Below are 22,541 nucleotides of genomic sequence, written 5' to 3' on the forward strand. Positions count from 1 at the left end.
TGCGAGGTACACACACCACGTGATGTGGAGGTTGCTCTTCTCCACGGTCCAGATGCTGCGTTCGGTGCTGGGTCGGTCGGTGCGCGCAAGCATGCGTACGGCACGCATATGTGGCGGGCCGGTGTCTTGTCATGCAAATCATACACGCGTATTACCTTTTACGCAAATGCGGGCCATGTGCCGCAGTGCTGTGTGTGCACACGACGGCGCTGTGCACAAGTCTCCGATTGGGGAGGTCGTGCCGCAGCTTCAACTTACCTTTACATGCACGGTCCCTGATTGCGGCACACGATCTACGCATGAGTTTGCGAAACGCTCGTACACAGACGGGATCGTGCTTGTACAGTGCCCGGGGTGCAAGAGCCGCCACTTGATTGCGGATAATTTGGGGTGGTTTACCGAGAACGCGGATGAGCCGCGCACGGTGGAGGAGATTGTGCGTGCGCATGGGGGACGTGTACGCACGGGGAAGGTGTATGCAAATGGGCAGGACGGCGAGACTGTCGAGATTGATGCGGGCAGAGTGGAAGGCGGCAAGGCGTAGCGTGATGGACAGTATGGGTGTATATAGCGAACGGTTGGCGTTGTGCAGCGGCGTGGCCGGGTGGCAAAGTATGTAGAGTGTATGGCTCCGTCGCGCGCGCTGGGTCAGGATACGTGGTTTTATCACAAAATACAATTCGTACTATCCGCTAAAATAAGCCACAGAAGAATGCACAGAGACGGTTATACACGTCCTCGTACGCCTTGAAGTTGCTTGGGTCCTTGAGATCTGCACGCGCAGCGGCAAAGCCGTGGTGGTTCTCGCCGTAGTAAACGTATTCGCTCTTTTCCGCGGCCTTGGGTGCCTTTTCCTTGAGCAGGCGCCAAAACTCGTCTGTGTCCTTCTTCGGCTCATCCTTGGATGGGAAGAAAGCAATGGGCACGGTAACGTTGTTTGCATCCTCGGGCGCAACAAACGCAGGGTGGACAAGCGCAACGCCTACAAACGGCGAGCTCTGTCCGGCCACGTAACTAACGACCTTGCCGCCCCAGCAGAAACCGTATAGACCGAGACGCTCGGCACCACCCTCTTTGAGTGCAGTAGAGATGGCCAGCACTTCCTTGACCGAGTTGCCAACGTTGCCGACGGTCTCGAGCCACTCGTTGAAGCGCTTCGATTCGTCGTCGTTGCGCGGAGGGAAAGCGTCGATTGGCCAAGGCTTGTTACGCAAAAAGTCAGGCATGACGACCTTGGCCTTGGACGCGGCAGCGAGCATATCGGCACCCTGCTGGGTCGTCTCCCAGAAACCAAAGATGTCGTAGACACAGAGGATAACGTTCGTTGCGTTTGCATCCCCGGTCACATAGCTATCAATGCCTGCCACTTTCTCCATAGTGCCTTTTGGCTTGTAGTCCGTTTGGACGGGGGGGAGTGTGCAGCATGCCTTGTTCGAAGTGCTCATCGTGGCGGGAAACCAAGGGCGTGCGCATGGACCGAGAACCACGCCGCGTTGATTACGTAAGCGTACCGAAGCTCGGCGGCGCGGCGGCCCGAGGCAAGCGCGAGGTGCCTGCTAGTGGGCAGGCATGGATGCAGACAACGTTGCTGGAGCACAACTTGCGATGCGTGCGCAGCGATGGACGACGCAGCGGCAGTGAGCTACCTCCTACAGACTCTTTGCCCATCAGATCAAGTGTAAAGTACGGGCATAGAATGCCAGCGCAATACGCAGCTCTCTTCCGTACACTTCAAAAATCATCGCGCGGGCTAACACTACACGTATGCATGGTATGCTATGCTTACACGGCAGGCGTCTGCCTCTTCCGCGTCCCGACACACAGTCTTGCACGTGACACAAGTGGAGCCGTGCCGCGTACGGCGCGGTTTGTGCACCATGGCCAGTGCACCGACGACACAAGCTCTGCCTCCACGGGTGCAGCACCGCGTGTTTGAGCACGTTCGGAATGGCAATGTAGAGTCGCGCTGCGCGGACGAGGAGCTGCCGATTGGCTCACAAGTAGACACGATCACCGAGCGGGGGATTCATGTTGGGCCGTGGACCATCACGGTTGCGCACGGCAGTATCGCGAATGCAAGCGACAACGATGCGCTCTCAAGGCTGCTTGATATCCCCATGCCGGAGATGCCGTTTCCACATAATGTGCTTGTTCTGCATCATCACCCCAGCGGGTTTGAGTATAATTTCGATGCGACGCGCGCATTGCAGTGCGTCGATGGCGTTCCTGCGGCGCACCGCCTGGACCCGATTGACTGTGCTTTTGAGCTCGCACGCGCACAAGGAATTGACAATGGCGTGGCGCGGCGGAAACGCGCGCTTTCTGGGAGTGGGATCAAGGTATCCTACGCAAATGAGTGGGGCAAGTCGAGGTGCTTGGAGCAGCTGCTGGATCCCTCGCAAGATACCCGATCGCAAGCGCCGGGGTTTGATGGGCCGCACTCTGGCTCGATCTCGTCTGCAAAGCAATTTGACTGGACATACTCGACTACATGGCCCGGCGCGCCGGGCTGCAATGCCCCCCCTTCGCTGGACCGTGGCGGCGAGCGAATCGTTCACGATCCTTTTCAGCTGGGCCTGGATCCCGCGCGCGATCGAATCCCAGTAGAGCGTCTTGGTGCGAACAGTGGGCAGCCAATTTTGTTTTACGACGATATCATGCTGTTTGAGGACGAATTAGGAGACAATGGATCGAGTATGCTCAACGTCAAGGTGCGCGTCATGCCGAATGCATTCCTTGTCCTGCAGCGGTTCTTTTTGCGTGTGGATAATGTAGTTTTTCGCGTGTTTGATACGCGGATTTACTGCTCGTTTGTGCCGACTGACGGGGAGCCGGTTCCTGCGGCGGAGCGCGCCGAGGCTGGGCCGTCACATTGGCCGCGCGTTATTCGCGAATGCCGCGGCTCGGAAGCATCGTACGAGGATGTGAAGCGGTACCTTGTGCCGCACCGCCCGGACGATTTGTCGCAGCTGACAAATGTGAGTTGGGTCGCAGAGACGATGGACAAAATCCAAGCGCAGCGGTTCCGAAACGAGGCGGCAAAGGCGGCGTCTGGCACCGGTTTTGCACCGAGCCTTGCGCCTGCACAGGCGCCGAGCTCAGCACTTGGAAATGCGCCCCAGAATGCGATCCTTGGCGAGATAGAGGACTCTGTGCCCGGCTGGGAAGGCGATGGTGCTTGCGTACATGTAGCTGTGCTACGGCATTAGCAGTTTTTTGATCTTTGTAATTGTATACGAGACCAAGCGCAGAAAAGCTGCCATTCAAATGTAGCACATTCTGCGTTGCATGCTACGGTAAAGTGCGCTATCCCAAGCGGCGTGCCTTGTGTGCATACTCCTCCTCTTCCTCCTCCTCCTCGCCGTCCCCCAGCAGAATCACGGCGCTCGCAGCACGCTTTGCGAGCCCTGGTATGTGCAGCTCGTCCCTCTCCACGATCGGCGGTGCTTCGAGCAGCATATCCGGCAGAGGCGCGCCGGTAATCTCGCTGTACTCATCGACGACCGCCTCGAACGTCTCCTGCAGCTTCGCCTGGCGCTGCGCACGCGGCAGCTGCAAGAGCGCCTCGCGGTTCACACGAAAAATGCGCGCCTTGATTTGCAAGCGATACGCACGCATGCTTTCCTCATTGTCTGCATCGAGGTGCACGAGCAGGAGCATTTCCAGGATACGCGACCATTGCCGCGGCGCCATTTTCGCCTGTGCGCGCGCCTCTTCACTCCACGTATGTGCGAGCGGCGCATGGAGCTGGTTGTCTTTGCGTGCAGTTGTAATCATGGGTGCATTGGCAATGCGCCGCAAATCACACTTGTCGCGCAGCAAGTCAAACGATTCGGACGGGTCCTCGACCGTCACTTCGCACACACGCGCATCGTCCAATGCACGCGCGAACACAGTATCATACAGCTGTGTACCATGCCCTTGCTTCTGGTACGGAGGAAGGATGAGGAATTGGCTGATGCGCAGCCGCGTCTTGTCCTGCCAGCTCCAGAACCGGTAGGTGCTCGTGTACCCGACAAAATGGTATGCATCGGCATTTTCGCCTCGCGTGCGCTCAAAAATGGTGTAAAACTCCCAGTTCGGGTCCTGGTCGTCGATGTAGGAAGCGCCCTCGATGTAGAATAGGGTAAAAATCTGGGCGCGCTCGTGCCATGCGCGGAAACCTGGCGTGTCCCAAGTGGCATGGTGTACGACAAAGTTACGAGCAGCGTCGGACGTACGTGCGCGTGCGCCAAAGACGCCACGCGATGCTCGCTCCTTACCTTTGACGCTGTACTCGGCTATATTTGTGCCGTGCGGCGAAAAGGCGCCGCCCTGCGCCTCTTTTTCCGCCAGCGATACCAAGGTATCGTGACGCGCAAGCGTATCTGGCAAAAACGCACGCAGCGTCTCCTCCGGATCGTCAATTTTTGCGCTCGTCTTGCTGTTCTTGGCACTGTACGACACGCCCAAAGACGGCATCAGGCTTCCGGAGCAAAAGTCCAGGTTGATATGCAGTCCTTCGTACCCAAATATCGTCTCCGCCTCGCCAAAGATTGGGTACGTAAATTCGGGGTAAAACACAGCGTCTTGTGGGGCCGGCGCACCGACAAGCCGCAGCCTTGTTGCCTCATTCGCGTTGCTCGTCCAAGCTGGCATCGCGTACAGTTTCGTGCGCCGAACGCGACGCGTACCACTGCTCGGCCGAGGTGTGGAGGCGGCGCGAGGCCCAGCTTGTTGCTCGTCATACGCCATGACGCGTGCATCGCGGTTTGCGACGGTGGCGGCAGTTGCGGCGGCCGTGTACCTACTCCTTTATCTTAATGTGATTCCGATTCCATGGCTATCGCAGCCGACATCGGATGCAATTTTGGCGGTGGTGCGTGCACGGTATACATTGCAGCTAACAACAGTTGCCGTGGTGGGTGCTCGTGAGCACAGGCGCATACCTGCTCTTGCAGGTAGGCTGGGGCTTGTATACGTTTAATGATGTCCCAGCAGCGCAAGACGAGCTGCTCATGGTACGTGCTGTGTTTATGCTGATATGCAGGATATCCAGACCGCGAAGAAATACTTGCGCGAGCGTGGCGTAACGGTTGATTAGATTCTCATTGGCACGCTCTCTATAGAAGACTGCACATACACCCAACATGCGCACCGCAGCATGCTGCATACGGTCGATGCTCCTGGCCTTGTAGGTTCGTGCATTACCTCCACATCTAGTCCTCGCGGGCGCTGGGACGGCGCGAAAAAGCGCTCCGTCTTTTTGCTCTTACCGTCATGCTTCGTAGCGCAGCGCAGGCGCTCCGTCGCGCGGTGCCTCTCCCATTGCGGGCGTATACGCAGGCAGCAGGGGCCAATGCACAGACGGCATCTGCTGCGTCAAAGCAGGTGCAAGATACGACAGCGTCCAAAGAGCGCGTGTCTCTGGACGCTGCGATGGAGTTCAGCATGCCGGAATTCACCGCGGCAGCGCAGGAGCCCGTGGAAAATGTGCCCACAACGCCGCGCGGACTCGCCAAGCCGCATCGCTTGCATGTCCAGGCTACACGCAATAATACCATGGTCACATTCACCATGCCGACGGGCGAGCCGCTTGCGAATGCAAGTGGCGGCACAGTTGGCTTCAAAAAAGCAGGGCGCTCGGGATACGAGGCGGGGTATCGCGCGGCACTGCGCATTTTCGAAAAGATCGGAGCGAACCAAACGCGGTGGCGCGTAAACTCGATCGAGGTGCTTTGGAATGGGTTCGGCCAAGGCCGCGAGGCCGTGTTCCGCGCGATGATGGCGTCAGAGGGGGAAAAAGTGCGTGGGCTTGTCAAGGTCATGACAGACAAGACGCCTATTAAGATCGGCGGCGTGCGCCCAAAGAAGCGGAGGATGCTGTAGCGAAAAAGGTGCTTAGCAGACCATAGCCATGATACCACTGGTCGCTATAGAGTTTGTGTACAGGTGGTTTGTGCATCCGCGCTACGACACCTCTACCGTTTCATAGACACGAATCTGTGTGCCTTTTGTATATTGCTTGCATTCCAAGCATCGGCCCCCAGCATCGCTAACGCTTGACCCAAGTAAATGCCTTGCGTGCCTTGGCCAGGCCCGGCTTTTTTCGCTCGACCATGCGAGGATCACGGTTGAGGATCCCGTCCTTGGAAAGCACATGCTTGACATGCGCATGTGTCGCATTAGCATGCTCGCCAGGGACGGTGCCGAGCATCGCAACGAGCGCATTCGCAAGCCCATGTGCAATCGCACCGGCCTGTCCCGTATGCCCTCCGCCGCGGACAATGGTAAAGATATTGTACTGGCCCAGCATCCCTGCCAGCTTGAGTGGCCACACGACCTGCTCGCGATGATCCGTGCGCGAAAAGTACTGGCTCATCGGCACATTGTTCACCAAAACCTCGCCCACACAGCCGTCTTTTGCGCGCACGAGCCAAATGCGCGCACTGCTTTCCTTCCGTCGCCCACGCGCGTATGCACGTCCCTGCTCATCGACATATCCACGCGTGGCACTCCGTGTTGTCTGTGCATTCTCAACCGAGCGGTCCTGTGTCTTGCCGTGCTGGCTCATAAACGAGCGCAGGACCTGTTCCACCTGCTGCGCAAGCTCCTTTTGCCGGGTGGTGCTGCGCTCCGCAAACGCGCCATCGACTCCGGCAAAGTATTCAAGAACCAATGCGCGGTACCGCAGAAGCAGGGTAAGCCGTGAAATAACACTGCGGTACTGCGAAGCGCGGAGCGCGATGCCCAGTTTGCTGTGCAGCGTATCGCGCGTGATCCAAATATTCGTCGGCCCCTGCGGCAGCGGCGGCGGCTTCGAATTCGGCGAAAGTATGAAGGAAAGCTCCAACTCGCGCTTCACTTCCCGCGTAAGCTGGTCCAGCATCTGCAAGGTATCGACGAGACTCGGCTTGGTGGTAAAGTACGCGGGCGACGCGGGCTTCAGACGCTCCGGCGGGGGCGGGCGCGCAGGACCTGGCTGTGCAGAGCGCACTGGCGTCATGTGCATCATGCGAATGCTTGCGCCCGGTACAGCACGCGCTTGCGATGTCCGCAGCGCTGCCCACAGCATGATCGTGCAAGAGGAAAAGAGGCGCCGCCGCGCTCTGCGTCTTTATCACGTGATACACCATGCGGTCGGTCGCTGCCTTGGTGCGGATGCCGTGCGCGCCGTTCCGTGCGTTTGCGGTGCAGTGCACGGTGCTTGACAATACATTGCTGGTATGGTGCGGTGCTGCTCCGTCGTCGCTTGCGGACGCGGAGGAAGACGATGAAGAGATAGTGCAAGCGATGCGCGATGCGGGACGTGCGCTCCCGCGCGCCGCCGCACTGAACGGGCGCCTGACGGCTGACTGGGCGGTGGCGATGAATAGAGTGTGCGGCAAAAACATTGCGGTACGTGCAGTGCATGCTGACGGAAGGATGTGACAGGGACGCAGCTGTACGAGCACCAAAGTGCGATGGCCATTGCGATGGCGCAGCGCCTCGGTACGTGAGGTGTGCTCTGACAATAGCGACCAAGCTCGAGATAGCACAGGTCTTGCTTTCGCTTGATTTGCCGGAGCAGCTGTGCACGGCGGGGATCGTGCCGCTTGCGCCGGAGCATGCACGTGCGTTGCAGTGCTTGGAACTTGGGATCCGCCGCGCATGTAGCATGGCGCTTGGTAGTTCTACATAGTGTATACGTATATATGGATGCCTAGGGCGCACAGATACAGCACCGCAGCCTTCCACGACCCCTACCGCTCCCGCCATGCCGCCGCAGGTCTACCACGTGCCTGGATGCGGGGAACGTGCACCACGTGGTGCTTTGCCGTGCGCCTGCCGCTCACCGCTACCATGGATTTTTTGGATCAGCCTACGCAGACGCTTATCCTAAACGACCTTGCGGCGGCGCTTGCGCTTGAAGCTGCGTCGGGCACGCTGAACCATGAGGACTTTGAGTTGCTGCAGAGCAGCGTCTCCGACTCGTCGTCGTCGCACATGCTGGTACGTCTCTTTTGCGCTAACACCAGACAAATGGCACTGTCCAGCGCTACCTTGCCGAGGCGCGCTTTGCCGCTGCGACAGCCGATGCAGTTTCCGAGTGCACGGAGTCCTCGCAGGCCCACGCCTACCTTAGCTCGGTCCTTGGCGATCTTGAGCGTATCCTTTCCCAGCTCCCCCACCTGGACATGGACGAGCGCATCCAGGTCCAGCCGTACATCGAGTGGCCCGTACTGGACGAGCTTGCGTACTCGCTTACTGAGGCGATCCTCAAGATCGGCACCGCAATCCCCAGTTTGGCGCCGCGCACGCTGAAGTGCATTGGCGCTTTCAGCGATGCACTCGTCGCGCTCTGTTACGACCGCGGCGACACCCGCGCGCTTGTTATGCGCACCGTGCCGCTTATGCATGGCTTTGCACGCGCCGTGCAGTACGTGTCCTTTGCGTACAACACCTCCTTCTTGTTTTCGATGGTCTCCTCGCTCGGCCGGGTCGCCGCGGACCTTGACTGCATGCAGCGTCTCGATGCGGCGCTTGTATGCCTCCCTTCTCAGCGCGACGCCGCGGCGCAGTGCGCCATTGCCGACGGTACCAATTCTGTGCCGCTGGCTGAGACTGCGCGACACGTAAACACGCTCGTCGAGCGCTACCGCACGCTGGGCGTCCCCTTGTCCGGCCGTTTTGTCGCGTGGTGTGCGCTGAGCACGCTAGCCTCCATCTACGCCCAGCTCCTCTTGGGCGACGTGGTGCGCGGCCAGCCCGCGTACGCACACGCCTGGGCACGTCTTCAGCGAGCCGAGCCGAAGCAGCGCGCTGCGCCGGGCCCACTCGCTGCGCTAGCCCAAGACGTCTACACGCGCACGACTGCGACGGTGCTGCATACGGCGCAGCAGACTCTTCGTCTGTATCCCGAGCTGTACGCGCGCGAGCTGCTGAGCACCGCGTGCAAGATTATTACGCTGGGCGTCGCGGGCGAAGGTGCGCAAGGCGAGCAGCCCTTTGTGCACGGCATGTTTTCCGCGCTCCTGAGCGAGCACGCGACGCTGCAGGACCCTCTTGTACAGCGTGCAACGCTGGAGAGTATCAATGTGCTCGTGCATGTGCGCCCGTCGCTTGCGCCGTCGCTCGCCGCACAGCTCCGCGAGTTTGTCCAGCTGCCGCTGCCGCTGTGGGAGGCGGACCTTGCGTCTGGCTCGCCGCTGCTCAGCACTGCCGCCCAGTCGCTTGCACAGTGTGTCTGCGTGAGCGAGCCCGGCCTTGCGCCCTCGCTCATGTACGCGCTGCTCAACAATCTCGGCCGCGAGGCGGATACGTGCGACGCAAAAGGACGCATCGTCCCGAGCGACCAGGGCGTGGTTGTGGGAAGCACGGTCGCGGTGATTACCCGCCTCGCGCAAGCGCTCAAGGATCCGTCGGTGACCGTGCTTGCCATCACGCTCCTTTTGCAGCGCCTGCAAGGTAGTATCCGCGCGCACCGCGGCGCATTGCTCACCCACCTTGCGCCCCTTGCGCTTTCCGCGCCCACCTCGAGCTTTGTGAATGTGATGAACTACTTTACCGACGCTGCGCGCACGGCGATGCGCGAAAAGGATACACAGCGCCTCGGCGCCGTGCAGTCTGCACAAATCTTTCTTGCGCGCGGCCTGACGCGCACAGCCGACGAGGCGGCCGCGGAAGCAGATCGGGTTATGGGCGAGAAGCACGAGCCGCGCCAGGAGCTCTACTTGAACGAGCTGCTTGCGCTGGGCATCGAGGCCGGCATGCGCACCGGCGATGCGAAGCGCGATCCTTCGCACGTTCTCAGCGTCGTGCCCATCCTCGCCGCACTCCTCGCACACCCCGACTTGAATCCGCACTGGGCTCCGCAGCCGACCCAAGTGTATCTCTTCCGCAATCTCTGGACCGTGCTCAGTCTTAACGGCGCCACAGGCCCGCTCACCGCGCCGATGCCACCCAACGATCCCTTCTCGATCATTGCGCTCAAAACCCCCACACTAATTCCCGAGAGTGCGGTCAACTACATCGACGAGGACATTGAGTACAACTCTGTGCTGAAGCAGGACACGTTCGGCGCTTCCGTCGAGAGTGTGCGCAATCGCATTGCACCGGTGCTTGGCGCGCGTCTCGTCGATGGCCGCATCCCTCTGTCGCGCCTTGCCTTTTTGCTGGCCGTGCTCGAAGTCGAGTGGCGCCGTAGCGCGGCGGGCCGTCCGTCAATGATGCTCTGGTACTTTGCGCACCCTGCCATCCCCTCTTCTTCGCTCGCCGCGCCGCTGCGTGCCATGTGCGACCGTACATTTGCAGCTTATTTGGTGCACGCGTCGCAGCGCGCCGAGGAGCATGCACTGGGCGAGCAGGCGAGCGATGAAGTGCGCAACTTGCTCGTCGGCATGTGCCACAGTGCGGCCCATGTGCGTCAGGTCGCGAACGGCTACGTTGAGCGCCTCGTGTCGGCCTTCCCCGAGCTCTTTGGCCGCATGGATGTGGTGGTGACGATGCTGGAGATGCTCACGATACTGGCCAAGAGCTGCGACGGCGAGGTAGAGGATGCCTTTTTGCCCCAGTACTACTTTACCAGCGTCTCGGCAGGCTTTACGCTCGGGCTCAGCGACTCGTATGCGCTCCGGAAAAACATCCTGGTGCACGTCTACACCAGCGTGCGCACGCTTCTTTCGCGCGTGCAGTCCGAGATGCCGCAGGAGCTGAGCAATGTACTGCTGCGCTACCTGCGCCATGTAGAGACCCAGCCCAGCTCCGGCACCGACGGACTCGGGAAGAGTGTCGCGCTCGACTTTGCGCGCGGCATCCCGCCCTCGGATCCAGCGAGCTTCTCCGCGGTGCGGCACGACGCGTCGGGCATGCTTACGCGCGACCTCACCGCACAGAGCATGTTTTACGGCGAGATCAGGGCGCAGCCCGCGATCGACTCCAACACGCTCTTGTGCGAGCTTGCGGCGCTCATCCGGGAAGCCGAGCTCGGCGCGCACCCGCCTATGGAAATGTTGCGCACCACGCTCTACCGCGCCGCTGCCCGCCTGCTTTCCGGCGCCGAGATTCAGTTTATGCTCCTCCACTACCTCGTCGCGCTGCCTCTTGTCGTGTGCACGAAAGCTGCACTTGCGCTTGCCGTGGAGATCTGGGGCTGGGTCATGACGGAGCGCCCCGAGATGGAAACGAGCGTCATTAGCGAGATTCGGTATGGATGGGCGCGCACGATCCGCAAGCGCCAAGGCATCTACACGCCGCACATGGCCGCGCGCAATGCCATGCACACCAAGATGAACATGTCTGCAACAAACCGCGACGATGTGACGCGCGAGATGCGCAAAGCCGACACACTCTTTTCCGGCCACGCCCTCGTCCTCCAGCTTCTGTCGGACCGCCTGCAGGCGTCGCGCAGTAGCAACGGCACCCTCGTCACCGTGCTTGTCGGCTTTGTTCAGCGCCTTGTCGAAGCCGCGCCGCTCTTGAGCAACCACGCGCTTTTGCGCGAGACACGCCTCGCGATGGTGCTCTTCTGCCTGCGTGTCTTGTCGTTTGCGCACCTCGATGTCCAGGTCGAGTTTCGCCTCCGCGACGGCGTCCTGCGCCTCGGCATCGACTGGTTTGCCTCCCCGATCGACTGGACGTACGGCGGAAGCACTCGCCGCGCCCACGCCGAGCTGCAGTTCCTCAAAGACGTGCAGCTGGCGCTGCGCACCGCGACGGTGCGTGCCGACTATGTGGTCAACACCGCGAGTGTGTCGCAAAGCGGCAAGTACACTGTCCATTCTGCACAGCCCATCACGCCGTGGGCGACGCTTGCGCAGGTCATTGCGCAGGTGCAAAGCATGATCCAGACACTGCAGGCGCTCCTGCAGCACGAGGAGATGCGCCTGGTCGTCTGGCTGCGCCCCACCGTGGACGACCACGCGCGCCCTGTTCACGTCTCGCTCGAGCTTTTGCACACCGCGTGGCGCGTCGATCCACGCGTCGCAGTGCAGATTGCCGAGCGCTGGCGGGATCCCGAGCTGAAGAAGGCGCTCGGCACGCTTGTGCGCCGCGCGCCGCACCGCGCTGTTGACAGCGGTGAGGCGCTCGAGTACGTGATTGCAGACAAGATGCAGCTTGCAGCCAAAGACAAAACGGATCTGCGCTGGCTGCTTGTCTGGGCGCCGGTCACGCCTGTAGCCGCCGTCGATCTCCTGCAGCCCGACGTGAGTGGAGATCCGCTGGTGTTGCAGTATGCCATGCGCGTCCTGGAGCAGTTTCCTGTGGACACTGTCTTTTTCTACATTCCCCAGATTGTGCAGACGCTGCGCGAGGACAAGTATGGCTACGCTGCGCAGTACATTCTCAAAACCAGTCTTATTTCGCAGCTATTCTGCCACCAGATCATCTGGAACATGAATGCGAACAAGTACAAGGACGACAATGCGGAAGTCGAGGACCCGCTCAAACCCACGCTCGACACCATGGTCGAACGCATTGTTGCGCAGCTCTCGGGGCCCGCGAAGGAGTTTTACGAGCGCGAATTTTCCTTCTTTACGGAAGTCACGAGCATCTCGGGCAAGCTCAAGCCCTACATCAAGAAGTCCAAGCTCGAGAAGAAGGCCAAGATCGACGAGGAGATGGCAAAGGTTACGCTCGAGCACGGCGCCTACCTGCCATCGAATCCAGACGGCGTCGTGGTCGATCTGGACCGCACATCGGGGCGCCCTTTGCAGTCGCACGCCAAGGCTCCGTTCATGGCCACCTTTTTGGTGCGCCGCGAGCTCGAGCCGTCGGACGACGCGGAAGAAGAACAGCAAGAGCGCTACCACGACGTGTGGCAGTCGGCCATCTTCAAGGTCGGCGACGACTGCAGGCAGGATGTGCTGGCGCTGCAGGTCATCGCACAGTTCAAGGCCATCTTTATGTCGGTCGGCCTCGACGTGTATTTGGATCCCTACCGCGTCACGGCCACCGAGCCGGGCTGTGGCGTGATTGACGTTGTGCCGAACGCGACGTCGCGCGACGAGATGGGACGCGCCAAGGTGAATGACCTGCTCACCTTCTTCAAGACACGCTACGGCGGCGAGGAGAGTATTGCGTTCCAAAAGGCGCGCATTAATTTCATCCAGTCCATGGCGGCCTACTCGGTCGTGTGCCACATTCTTCAGATCCGCGATCGTCACAATGGCAATATCATGATCGACGGCGGAGGCCACGTTATCCACATTGACTTTGGGTTCTTGTTTGACATTGGGCCGGGTGGAATGCGGTTCGAGCCGTACTCGTTCAAGCTGAGCATGGAGATGGTCGCGGTGATGGGCGGCCACGACTCGCCCGGCTTTGCCATGTTCGAAGAGCTGGTCGTGAAGGCCTACTTGGCGTGCCGTCCGTACGCCCATGCTATTGTTACTACATGCGGGCTTATGCTCGGCACAGATTTGCCTAGCTTCAAGGGGCCTGGCACGATGGTGCGGCTCATGGATCGGTTCAAGCCGCACTTGTCCGAACGCGACGCGGCGCGTCATGCCGTCTGGCTCGTCAAAGATGCGTACGGAAATCGCCGTGCGGTGCTGTACGATATGATCCAGGAGAAGCAGAATCATATTCCGTACAGGCGCTAGTGGGTAGTGTGTAGTGCTGTGATAGCAACAGGCAACGGGACGTGCATGCCGTTTTTCTGGACTGGCGTAAAAGACAAGCTCTTTTGTTCTTTTTTTTTTTTGGCCCACGGCATTGCTATCGGAATGCTACACAGCCTACAATACATCACCCCTCCTCCTCCTCCGACTCCATCCCTGCAACAAGGCTCACTGCCTCTGCATGTGCAGCCTCGTCCTGGGTGCCGAGGCGCTGCACAATCAATGTACGGATCGCATGCTTGGTCCGTCGCTCGAGCTTCTCGACGCGCCGCATATAGTCACGCCGCAAATCTGCATTTGGTTTCTGCGGCGCAATTGCGTGCAGATCAAGTTCCTGCGTCTGCATCGTTGCATCCTCTCCCAGCGTACGTTCTTGCAGCCCAGCAATCGCCTGCTCGACCGTATCGATCACGGTCGTTGGGCGCACATAGCCCGGCGGAGGCACACTCTCGCGGAACGCACGCTTCACCTCTGCGCCAAACGTGTTCTGTGCAAGTGCGTCTGCATCGCTTGCCTCCTCGGCTGCGCGCAGCGCGCGCAGCGCATCGATTCGCGCCTTGCGCAGCGCTGCCGCCGCTTCCATCGTCGCGCACGAGAACACGCGCTGGGGGCTGAGTCAGCGCTGGGGGCTGACTCAGCCTGTGTCGCTCGGCGCCTTTCCTCGATGCAACGCGCGGTGCGGCAAAGTTTGCCGATGTACACAGCGGGGCGTAGCGCGGGGCGATGTGCAAGCATGCCACGCACCCAGGCGCGCTCCATTTTTGGCTTGTTTACGCCCAAGTCCAAAAAACCCGAGGCGCCGCCGCCCAAAGCGCCGGTGCTCGCGCCGGACAACTTATTCCACAAGCTGTCCGAGTCGCCGATCCCTGCGCTCCGTGCGCGTGGCGAGCGCATCCGCACACTCGCGCCATGCCCCGTGAGCATGGCCAAGTATGGGGAGCGGCGCCCTGTTCATTTCGAGTGCCCTGACTGTGGATGGCCGACGCACTGCTCGGAAGAGATGTGGGCGCAGGATACGGAACATGCGCGCTACGTCCCGCGGCTCCGCGAAGCCAACGAAGACGAGCATGATTTGCGGAGTGGACGCGTGATGACCGAGTTTGCGCTCCCGCGCGACCAGCCGCACGAAGAAGTGGTCAATTTCTCTGGCTGGGACCAGCTGTTTTACACACGCAACTTTCCCTCGATCAATACGGAGCGCAGCAAGCGTCATGTGAGCAAGCTGCTTACGTTTCCCATGACGATTGCGTCTGCCTTGCACGAAAACAGCCCGTACACGCGCCGAAGCACGCGTCTTACCCACGAAGGACTGCGCAGCGTGACGCCACTTCGCCAGACACTGCAGCCAGAACTGGGAGCGCGCCCGAGCCTCGATCCCGTGCGCATCTTTGTCGTCGGCGCACGGGCAGAAGCGACGCTGCCGCCCGACGTGTGGAACCAGCTGGCGTACATATTCCCCAAAGTTCGTGTCGAGATCTATTTGATTGGCCCCGAAGTCGCTATCCCAGGCAAGACCGAGCCGAGTCCGTGGAACTTGTCCATGTACCAGAACAGGGACACTTATTTTGCATGCCCTTCGCGCAGCATTGCCGTCTCTGCCGGCGTTGGGCTCACTGCGCTGCAGACCACCTACGAAAAAATACACACTTTCTTCGAGCCGTTCGATCCGTACACTGACGTCTTTTTTGCCTTTTCGCCTGGCTTCGGATTCCCCAGTCTCATTGCCGTTGAGGAGCAGGCGCGTCTGCGCGACGAGCTGCGTGCGGACGAAAAGCGCATGAAGGAGGCGCGCGACACGTTCTATGCTAAGCATGCGCCCATTCCCGGTGCCGAGTCCGACACACACTATACACCGACAGTCGTCGCAGCGAATCCTGCAGGGGGCGATACGCCGGCGGATGAGCCGTCACCTGAGGTCGTCGCGATGCGGCCCCCGAGCGACAAGTTCACCTCGCTCCAGACCGCGCCCGTCGTCCAGGCCCAGCGCGAATGGGCACAGGCGCTTGGACAGATCTTGTCCACGCGCTGCCCTCTGTTCATCTCTGGTTTTTCGCCCGCAGACGTAGAGCGCGACGTGCTTGCTTTTGAGTCTGTAGAGGGCGTCAGCGGCGAGTTCGACTGGCTCCTCACTCCTGGGGAGAATGCGTTTGCGAGCCAGCAGTGGGCAATCGCGGATTTTGATACTCGCATCGCCGTCAAGGCAAATTGGGGTATCTGGGGCGTGCGCGGAAAGCGCTACGACATCCTCGGCCCCCAGTGGGACACTACAAATAGCTGACTAATATCATCCTCGTCTCGCCCCCGCCACAATGAGCGCCAACGTCGTGTTTTCTCAGAGCGCCGCGCTCGGTGACGCTGGCGCGCACGGCCATGCGCACGGCCATACGCACGATCATGCACAAGAGCATGGACACACGCACGAGATCATGGAGCACCCTGGCAAGTTTGGCGAGCGCACGCTGCCCAACTATGCAAATCGCCACTGGCCCGAGCGGACCTTTACCGTAGGAATCGGCGGGTACGTACACGCTGCGCTGACTCCAGTCCTGTTGGATCCGGAAAGACGGCGCTGCTGCTTGCGCTGTGCCGCAAGCTGCGCGATGAGTACAATATCGGCGTCGTCACAAACGACATCTTCACGCGCGAGGACCAAGAGTTCCTCGTGCGCAATGCAGCACTCCAGGATCCCAACAGGATCCGCGCAGTAGAGACGGGCGGTTGCCCACACGCTGCGATCCGTGAGGATATCTCGGCGAACATGGAGGTGCTCGAGCAGCTCCAGGCCGAGTACGATACGCAGCTGCTCTTTGTCGAAAGCGGCGGCGATAACCTGGCAGCGGCGTTCAGTGTCGAGCTCGCTGATTTCCACGTCTACGTAATCGATGTTAGCGGTGGCGACAAGGTGCCGCGCAAAGGCGGGCCTGGCATCTCGCAGTCCGACTTGCTCGTCGTGAACAAGATTGACATCGCGCAGTACGTCGGCGCTTCGCTCGAGGTGATGCGCCGCGACGCGGATAAGATGCGGGACAATGGACCTACGATTTTTACCAGCGTCAAGAACGGCGACGGCGTCGACGCTGTCGCGGATCTTATTCTCGCTGCGCGCCGCGCATCGGGCGCGGACGCTGTGGGCCGTGCGCCCGCGTAGTTTGCCTCGCAAGGCCCGCGGCGTTGCCCGTGCGCAGGTAGCGTGCATAGAGCACGACTTCAGCCACACCGATCAGCGCTGCGAGCGCAAGGGCGACTGTCGTTTTCTCGGTTAGCTTCGTAGCCACGTACCCAAATGGGCGATCGACTCCCAGCGCCCCACCACACCGCCGTCGCAACCGCGCCCATGCTCAGAGCAATGTTGAGGATCGCACTTACATGACTGCGCGTCTGGCGCCACGCCGCGCGCTCGTCGGCAGGCACAAGAGCGCCACGGACCGTGTACGGCTCTTCACGGGGAGCGACCATGCGCGCATACTCGGCCGCTTCGTTTGCGCGCGCAATCTTGGCGAGCTGCTCGTCGAGCGATTTCGGCCGCTGGTAGACGCGCGGGGATTCTATATACACTTGCGCATTTCGGACCAGCTGCGCGAGAGTACATGCTTGCATTCCTTGCGTGCGCGCCCACGCCGCGACGCTGCACAGCGTTGTATGCGAAATGATGCTCGGCGCCTGCTCAGCAACGGCAGGATCAGCGGCACTTGCACCGTGTATGCGCGCCGTGCCGAGTGCTTCCGCCAGTGCACTGCGCAGCGCATCCGGCAGATCTTGCCGCGCTACGCACCGCAGCTGCGCCGCCGTCTCGCTCGGTACCAGCAGCTGCATGCGAACCTTGCACGTGGCACTGCCGCTTTGCTTTTTCCGACATGCACTGCGTGCGACTTGTGCCGCGCACGGCCCGCGCAGGCCGCCGCTTTTTCAGTGCGGGGCATGCCAGCCGCGCGGAGCCAAGCGGACCGCTCGAGACGTACCGCGCGCTTGTACAAGAGGGCCGTCTTCGCGACGATGCGCACCAAGTCAAAATCGTCGAGCAACTGCAGACGCTGCATGAGCAGCTCAAACAGTACGAGCAGGTGCCGGTACCTGCGCCAGAAGAAGGTATCAAAGAGCGTGAGCCGCCGCAGACGGGGATGCTCAGCTCGATACTGCGCCTCTTGCCGCTGCCCGAGCAGGAAGCCGGCCGGATGGAGCAGTCGAAAATGCTAGGTGTGACGCGCGATATGCAGCATCTGGGCGTGTTTGGGCATCTTGCGTCTTTTTTTTCGCACAAGAAAGAGGACACGGAAGAGCCGACGCGTCCAGAGAATGTGCCACAGTCCATGTACCTCTACGGCGACGTGGGCTGCGGCAAGAGCATGGTCATGGATCTTTTCTTCAACACCTTGCCGCCGAATGTGACGCGCAAGCGCCGCATCCACTTTCACCAGTTTATGATTGACGTGCACAAACGCTCGCACTACTACAAGTCCAAGTACCACCGCGCCTCGGGCATCGTCGGCCAGGCGGTCGGTACCAACGAAACCAAGTCGAGCGCCACGGCGGGTGGCAGCACAGACGGCGGCGAGATCGACCCTATTGAGCCCGTGATCCGCGAGATTGCAGGAAACATGGAGGTGCTTTGCTTTGACGAGTTCCAAGTGGTGGATATTGTCGATGCAATGATTTTGCGGCGCATCCTGGAAGGCTTGATGCGCTACGGCGTCGTGATCGTCACGACCTCGAACCGTGCGCCGAGCGAGCTATACAAAAACGGGATCCAGCGCTCTAGTTTTATTCCGTGCATCCACTTGATTGAGCACGAGTACTGTGTCGTGAACCTCGATAGCGGCACAGACTACCGTAAAGTGCCCCAGGCGCGTCACCAGACCTACTTTCTGGAGAACGACTTGGCGTCGCGCAAGGAGTTCGATAAGCTCTTCAAAGCCATGACGGACGGGGAGCCCCTGCAGCACAACCACGAAATCAACGTGTGGGGCAGAGCGCTGGTCGTGCCGGAATGCACCAGCAAGGTCGCCAAGTTTACGTTTATGGGCCTGTGCGGCCAGCCGCGGAGCGCAGCAGACTACATTGCGCTCTGCAACGAATTTAGCACGATTTTTATCGAGGATATCCCGCTGATGAGCATGGACATGCGCGACTTGGCGCGCCGCTTTATCACATTCATCGACGCGGCGTACGAGAGCAAAACACGCATCTTTACTACCTCCGAGGTCGAGCTGGTCAAGGCGTTTAGCGGCGGCGTTTCTTCCGTCACAAAAGTGCCGGATCAGATGCGCGCGCTCATGGACGACCTTAAAATGACTGCCGACGACATCGGCGGCTCGTCCATCTTTACCGGAGACGAGGAGCTCTTTGCGTTTGCGCGCCTCCTCTCGCGTCTTAGTGAAATGGCGACACAGCTCTACATGGAGGCGAGTGCGCGCCGCTAGGTTGCTATAGCGCTATAGAACGTGTTTGGCACTGCGCTACCCCCGCAGCGCCCAAATCTCCACCTTTTTGAGCAGCCCTTTCACATTCTTTCCCGCGCGGAAACTGTTTGCCTGGAGCCAGGCTTCCATTTCGTGGCGCACAGCGCGCATGGCATCGGTGATGGGCAGCGGGCCGTGGGCGCGCGGATTCAAAAGCGTGGCAAAGAAGCGCGTCCATAAATCCGTTTGCCAGTAGCGGCGCAGCGGCTGCTGGATCTTGTACAGCTTTTCGCCGCCTTGGGTGACGTACGAGGTCGTTTCCATGTACCTGCCAAACAAGAGACAGTAGGCCACACTGGCAAGGCCGTAGTAGTCCGCCTGGTACGTCCATGGGCGCATCTCGCGCATCTCTACACAGTCCTGCATCCCGGGCTGCCAGTCGGCCAAAAAGGTTTGCCCCGGCGGGAAACAGTGCAGGTCGACGGCGCGTCCAAAATCGATCAGCTTCACGCCTTGGGTGTGCCATGCGCCGCTGCCGTCCGGCGCATACGAACTCGACCAGGTGCCGGTAATGGGATCAGCACGCACAAGGCAGTTATCAATCTTAAGGTCGCCATGGAGAATGCCCACATTGTGCAGTCCTTCGACGATGCGGAGCAGCTCGATGGTAAAGAACATCGCGAGCACTTCCTCGACGCCGCCCTGGTGGCCGGGCGTGTTGGCAAGCACACTGCTGATCCCAATTTCGCCTGCATGGTTCACAAGATCTAAAAGTGTGCCCCGCGCGCCGTATTCAAGCATGAGGACCGATTCGTCAGCGTACGCAACAAAGCAACGGGCGCCAACGACCGACGCACGCAGTGCCGCATCAAGTCGCGTGTGCAGCGCTGTGAGGATATAAAACTCCCAGCAGTTGGGAGGGCGCTCAACTTTGAGCGCAACTTGCTGGCGACGCTCGAGCTCGTCGATATCGTCGCAGAGGACATCGTCGTAGCGCGCCGTGCTCTCGCCGGGCTGCGGCACACTTTCGTTCATGTCTTGCGCGAGGAACACCGCGCCGTAGCCGCCCTCGCCAACTTTTTGGAGCACGGAAAGCTGCATGCCGCAAATGTCGAGGGGAGGGGAGGGATGGCTGAGCGAGCGCCGCGTGGATTTTGTGTCGCGCTGAAGCTCGGCAAGTATGTGCGAGGCGGTGATGCTTTGATCAACGTAGCCTACCACTTGATCCAAGGGCGTCGCGAGATGGTCCAAAAGTGTACGCAGCGTGTCGGGATCGGCTGGCGAGCATGGATTGGGGATTTGCAGGGATGCAGGATCGACGGAAAGAGAGCCGGGGAAGGGATCGCTCGATACGCTTGTGTCGGCAAACGCTGCCGTCAAGGTCCTTTCCGTCCGTTCCGTGCGCTCAGTAATGGGCGTGAGGGGTTGGAATGGCTCGCGCGTGTGTACTTCTGGCAGTGCAGCCTCTTCGCGGGCCGCAAACGGCGTGCTTGAAGTGGCGCCAAACGGCGTGCGCACGTCTCGCTGTGATGCAGGGCCAAGAGGTGTGGCGCCAAACGGGGTGCGCATATCTCGCTGCGGCGTTGCCTGCACGCGAAAAGGTGTATTTGCGTTTTCGTCGTTGGCCACGGCCTGGACAGGCAGCTCGCTCTCGCTCTCACTCTCACTTTCACTCTCACTCTCGCTCTCACTCTCGCTCTCGCCGTTAAACATACTGTCCACCTGGAGGATCGCAGCCTTGGTCACAAGCGTGGGACTCGGCGCTTTAGGCTTGAGCGCTGGACTCGGTGCTGGGCTCTGTGCTAGACTCTGTGCTGGACTCGGCACTGGACTCGGCACTGGACTCGGCACTGGACTCGGCGCTGGACTCGGCTTGGACCAGTGTTCCGGCATCCATCGCCCACACTGTGCATCAAGCGCCTCCCACAAATCACGACGCGCCAATGCATTCGGCTCTGCGCGACGTGCAAGCAATTCTTCGTAACAATACTCGGTCGTCGTAGGAATCGGTCGCATTTTCTCTCCTAGTGCCTTGGACATATCCACGCCGGGGTACATGTCTTCAAGTGGCGCGACATGGCGCTCTGCCTTGGGCACACGCGTCTTGCTTTGCCCACGCACATTCCGCTGCGCCTCAGCATGTACCACAGGCTTTGCCTTGGGCGTTGTCGCGTCATAATACAGAAATGGCAACCTGCGCAGCTTGTCCGACTCGGTCTGTTCGTTGCGGTGAAATACGTCGCGGTCGCGCTGCGGCGAGCGGCGTTCGGGGCTATGCTCCTCGTCGGAATCGCAAAAGACTTGAAGCGCACTTGCTTGTGCGAGCGGCGTGCCTTGCGCTACAGGTTTGAGGGAGCGTTTTGACGTGTCGTTTTCCTTGCGCCGCTCGTGTGCGTCGCGCATCGAAGTCCATGCAGTGGCCTGTGGCGCCGGAGCCTGCTCACCGTTCTCGTCTTGGAACACTCGCATGGTCCTTGCATTGGTTGGTTTTGCACTCGCAATAGGCTGGTGACCAAGCACGTTGCTCGGCACACTCTCTGCGCCGTGGCCCGTTTTGGTGCCCAAGACGCTGCGTCCTTCGCGGCGCATAGCGGCATGCAGCGCCGTGGCGTACGTAGGCGCTTCTATGCTCGAGGTGGGAAGAGCCAAGATCCTCTCCTGGTACGCTTCGTACCGCCGCTTCAATCGCTCGCACGGCGAAGCGCGCCGTGCGATGCCGAGCTTGAACATCGCATCAGCCTCGCCGTAGACGCACTCGGCCTCGAGCACGGCCGCAAGCTCCTCATACAAAGCAGCAAGCTTGGTCCCGATCTCGTTGGCAAGCAGGAAATGAAGCACTTGGCGCGGCACTTCTGTGTGCTGTGCATACAAAATCCAGAGGCGCAAGTAGCGGCTGTCGTTGGCATACTGCTCGGAGCTCCGGAACATGCGCGTCGCACGCTCGAGCAGTGGGATCAGCCCACTCTCGTTGCTCTTCCCGGCGGGGTAGTTGTCAATCGTCCACTTTACATAGGCGCACCACGCCTCGAGTGGATCATCCGCATCTGCATTCTCTGCACTCGTCACGGAACGCTCGTGATCGTCACGTTGGCTTGCAAGCAGCTCCTGCCGCTCCTTGTGCTGCATGCTGAACGCATTGCTCAGCGCATGTGCCGAGCGCCCACGCATGCGAGGCTGTACATTTTCTTTTTGGCTCTCGATGGCCTCGAACGGCGTGATGGGCGTCGACGATTTCTGCTCCATAGCCGCGCGGATCGGTGTGCGCAGCGGCGTATGCGCAATACCGCGCGCACGCAGCGCCTCCGAACCGTCCATGGTGAGGAGCAGCGCTGGGCGACAACACGGCGCGTCGACGCGCATGTCACGTGCCGTACAAAAAAAGACGGCGCCGCACGCCCGCTCCGCTATGGTCCAACGAGTGCGTACCCTGCAAGACTAACGGCAGCGACGGAAAACGAGAACGCATTTGAAGGGGCCGATCCAAAATGCGCAGTCGGATACACGTGCTCCGAAGAGCTTTGTGATCCGCGGTGGGAAGGTTGGTCGCGGCGTTGCATCGCTGGTG

The 22,541-nt window shown here is 60.4% G+C and overlaps 13 protein-coding genes across 13 annotated transcripts; 7 read left to right on the top strand and 6 right to left on the bottom strand.

Moving 5' to 3' along the window:
* Window positions 1–175: 175 nt before the first annotated feature.
* MVES1_001394 (uncharacterized protein) lies at window positions 176–544 on the top strand (the record flags this gene model as incomplete). Its single annotated transcript, XM_056206241.1, has 1 exon — window positions 176–544. One exon carries the CDS (start codon window positions 176–178, stop codon window positions 542–544), a length of 369 nt encoding a protein of 122 aa, XP_056062216.1.
* Window positions 545–692: 148 nt separating this feature from the next.
* MVES1_001395 (carboxymethylenebutenolidase) lies at window positions 693–1,445 on the bottom strand (the record flags this gene model as incomplete). The annotated part of the gene is made up of 1 exon (XM_056206242.1): window positions 693–1,445. The coding sequence occupies one exon, from the start codon at window positions 1,443–1,445 to the stop codon at window positions 693–695; it is 753 nt and encodes a 250-aa protein (XP_056062217.1).
* A 432-nt stretch (window positions 1,446–1,877) lies between these two features.
* TIP41 (Tap42 interacting protein) lies at window positions 1,878–3,209 on the top strand (the record flags this gene model as incomplete). The annotated part of the gene is made up of 1 exon (XM_056206243.1): window positions 1,878–3,209. One exon carries the CDS (start codon window positions 1,878–1,880, stop codon window positions 3,207–3,209), a length of 1,332 nt encoding a protein of 443 aa, XP_056062218.1.
* A 97-nt stretch (window positions 3,210–3,306) lies between these two features.
* HAT1 (histone acetyltransferase) lies at window positions 3,307–4,638 on the bottom strand (the record flags this gene model as incomplete). Its single annotated transcript, XM_056206244.1, has 1 exon — window positions 3,307–4,638. The coding sequence occupies one exon, from the start codon at window positions 4,636–4,638 to the stop codon at window positions 3,307–3,309; it is 1,332 nt and encodes a 443-aa protein (XP_056062219.1).
* Window positions 4,639–6,034: 1,396 nt separating this feature from the next.
* MRPS9 (37S ribosomal protein S9, mitochondrial) lies at window positions 6,035–7,054 on the bottom strand (the record flags this gene model as incomplete). The annotated part of the gene is made up of 1 exon (XM_056206245.1): window positions 6,035–7,054. The coding sequence occupies one exon, from the start codon at window positions 7,052–7,054 to the stop codon at window positions 6,035–6,037; it is 1,020 nt and encodes a 339-aa protein (XP_056062220.1).
* Window positions 7,055–7,140: 86 nt separating this feature from the next.
* On the top strand, window positions 7,141–7,660 carry MVES1_001399 (uncharacterized protein; the record flags this gene model as incomplete). Its single annotated transcript, XM_056206246.1, has 3 exons — window positions 7,141–7,377; window positions 7,404–7,470; window positions 7,497–7,660. 3 exons carry the CDS (start codon window positions 7,141–7,143, stop codon window positions 7,658–7,660), a joined length of 468 nt encoding a protein of 155 aa, XP_056062221.1.
* A 305-nt stretch (window positions 7,661–7,965) lies between these two features.
* Window positions 7,966–13,562, top strand: STT4 (1-phosphatidylinositol 4-kinase; the record flags this gene model as incomplete). Its single annotated transcript, XM_056206247.1, has 2 exons — window positions 7,966–7,971; window positions 7,998–13,562. The coding sequence occupies 2 exons, from the start codon at window positions 7,966–7,968 to the stop codon at window positions 13,560–13,562; spliced, it is 5,571 nt and encodes a 1,856-aa protein (XP_056062222.1).
* A 145-nt stretch (window positions 13,563–13,707) lies between these two features.
* On the bottom strand, window positions 13,708–14,163 carry MVES1_001401 (uncharacterized protein; the record flags this gene model as incomplete). The annotated part of the gene is made up of 1 exon (XM_056206248.1): window positions 13,708–14,163. One exon carries the CDS (start codon window positions 14,161–14,163, stop codon window positions 13,708–13,710), a length of 456 nt encoding a protein of 151 aa, XP_056062223.1.
* A 150-nt stretch (window positions 14,164–14,313) lies between these two features.
* MSS51 (translational activator for mitochondrial COX1) lies at window positions 14,314–15,858 on the top strand (the record flags this gene model as incomplete). The annotated part of the gene is made up of 1 exon (XM_056206249.1): window positions 14,314–15,858. One exon carries the CDS (start codon window positions 14,314–14,316, stop codon window positions 15,856–15,858), a length of 1,545 nt encoding a protein of 514 aa, XP_056062224.1.
* A 31-nt stretch (window positions 15,859–15,889) lies between these two features.
* MVES1_001403 (uncharacterized protein) lies at window positions 15,890–16,728 on the top strand (the record flags this gene model as incomplete). The annotated part of the gene is made up of 2 exons (XM_056206250.1): window positions 15,890–16,098; window positions 16,125–16,728. The coding sequence occupies 2 exons, from the start codon at window positions 15,890–15,892 to the stop codon at window positions 16,726–16,728; spliced, it is 813 nt and encodes a 270-aa protein (XP_056062225.1).
* Window positions 16,729–16,800: 72 nt separating this feature from the next.
* MVES1_001404 (uncharacterized protein) lies at window positions 16,801–17,393 on the bottom strand (the record flags this gene model as incomplete). Its single annotated transcript, XM_056206251.1, has 2 exons — window positions 16,801–16,824; window positions 16,860–17,393. 2 exons carry the CDS (start codon window positions 17,391–17,393, stop codon window positions 16,801–16,803), a joined length of 558 nt encoding a protein of 185 aa, XP_056062226.1.
* A 41-nt stretch (window positions 17,394–17,434) lies between these two features.
* On the top strand, window positions 17,435–18,997 carry AFG1 (peroxisome-assembly ATPase; the record flags this gene model as incomplete). Its single annotated transcript, XM_056206252.1, has 1 exon — window positions 17,435–18,997. The coding sequence occupies one exon, from the start codon at window positions 17,435–17,437 to the stop codon at window positions 18,995–18,997; it is 1,563 nt and encodes a 520-aa protein (XP_056062227.1).
* A 36-nt stretch (window positions 18,998–19,033) lies between these two features.
* On the bottom strand, window positions 19,034–22,291 carry MVES1_001406 (non-specific serine/threonine protein kinase; the record flags this gene model as incomplete). The annotated part of the gene is made up of 1 exon (XM_056206253.1): window positions 19,034–22,291. The coding sequence occupies one exon, from the start codon at window positions 22,289–22,291 to the stop codon at window positions 19,034–19,036; it is 3,258 nt and encodes a 1,085-aa protein (XP_056062228.1).
* Window positions 22,292–22,541: the final 250 nt, after the last annotated feature.

Source organism: Malassezia vespertilionis, chromosome 2, assembly GCF_029542925.1.
Source record: "Malassezia vespertilionis chromosome 2, complete sequence".
NCBI classification, from domain to species: Eukaryota; Fungi; Basidiomycota; class Malasseziomycetes; order Malasseziales; family Malasseziaceae; genus Malassezia; species Malassezia vespertilionis.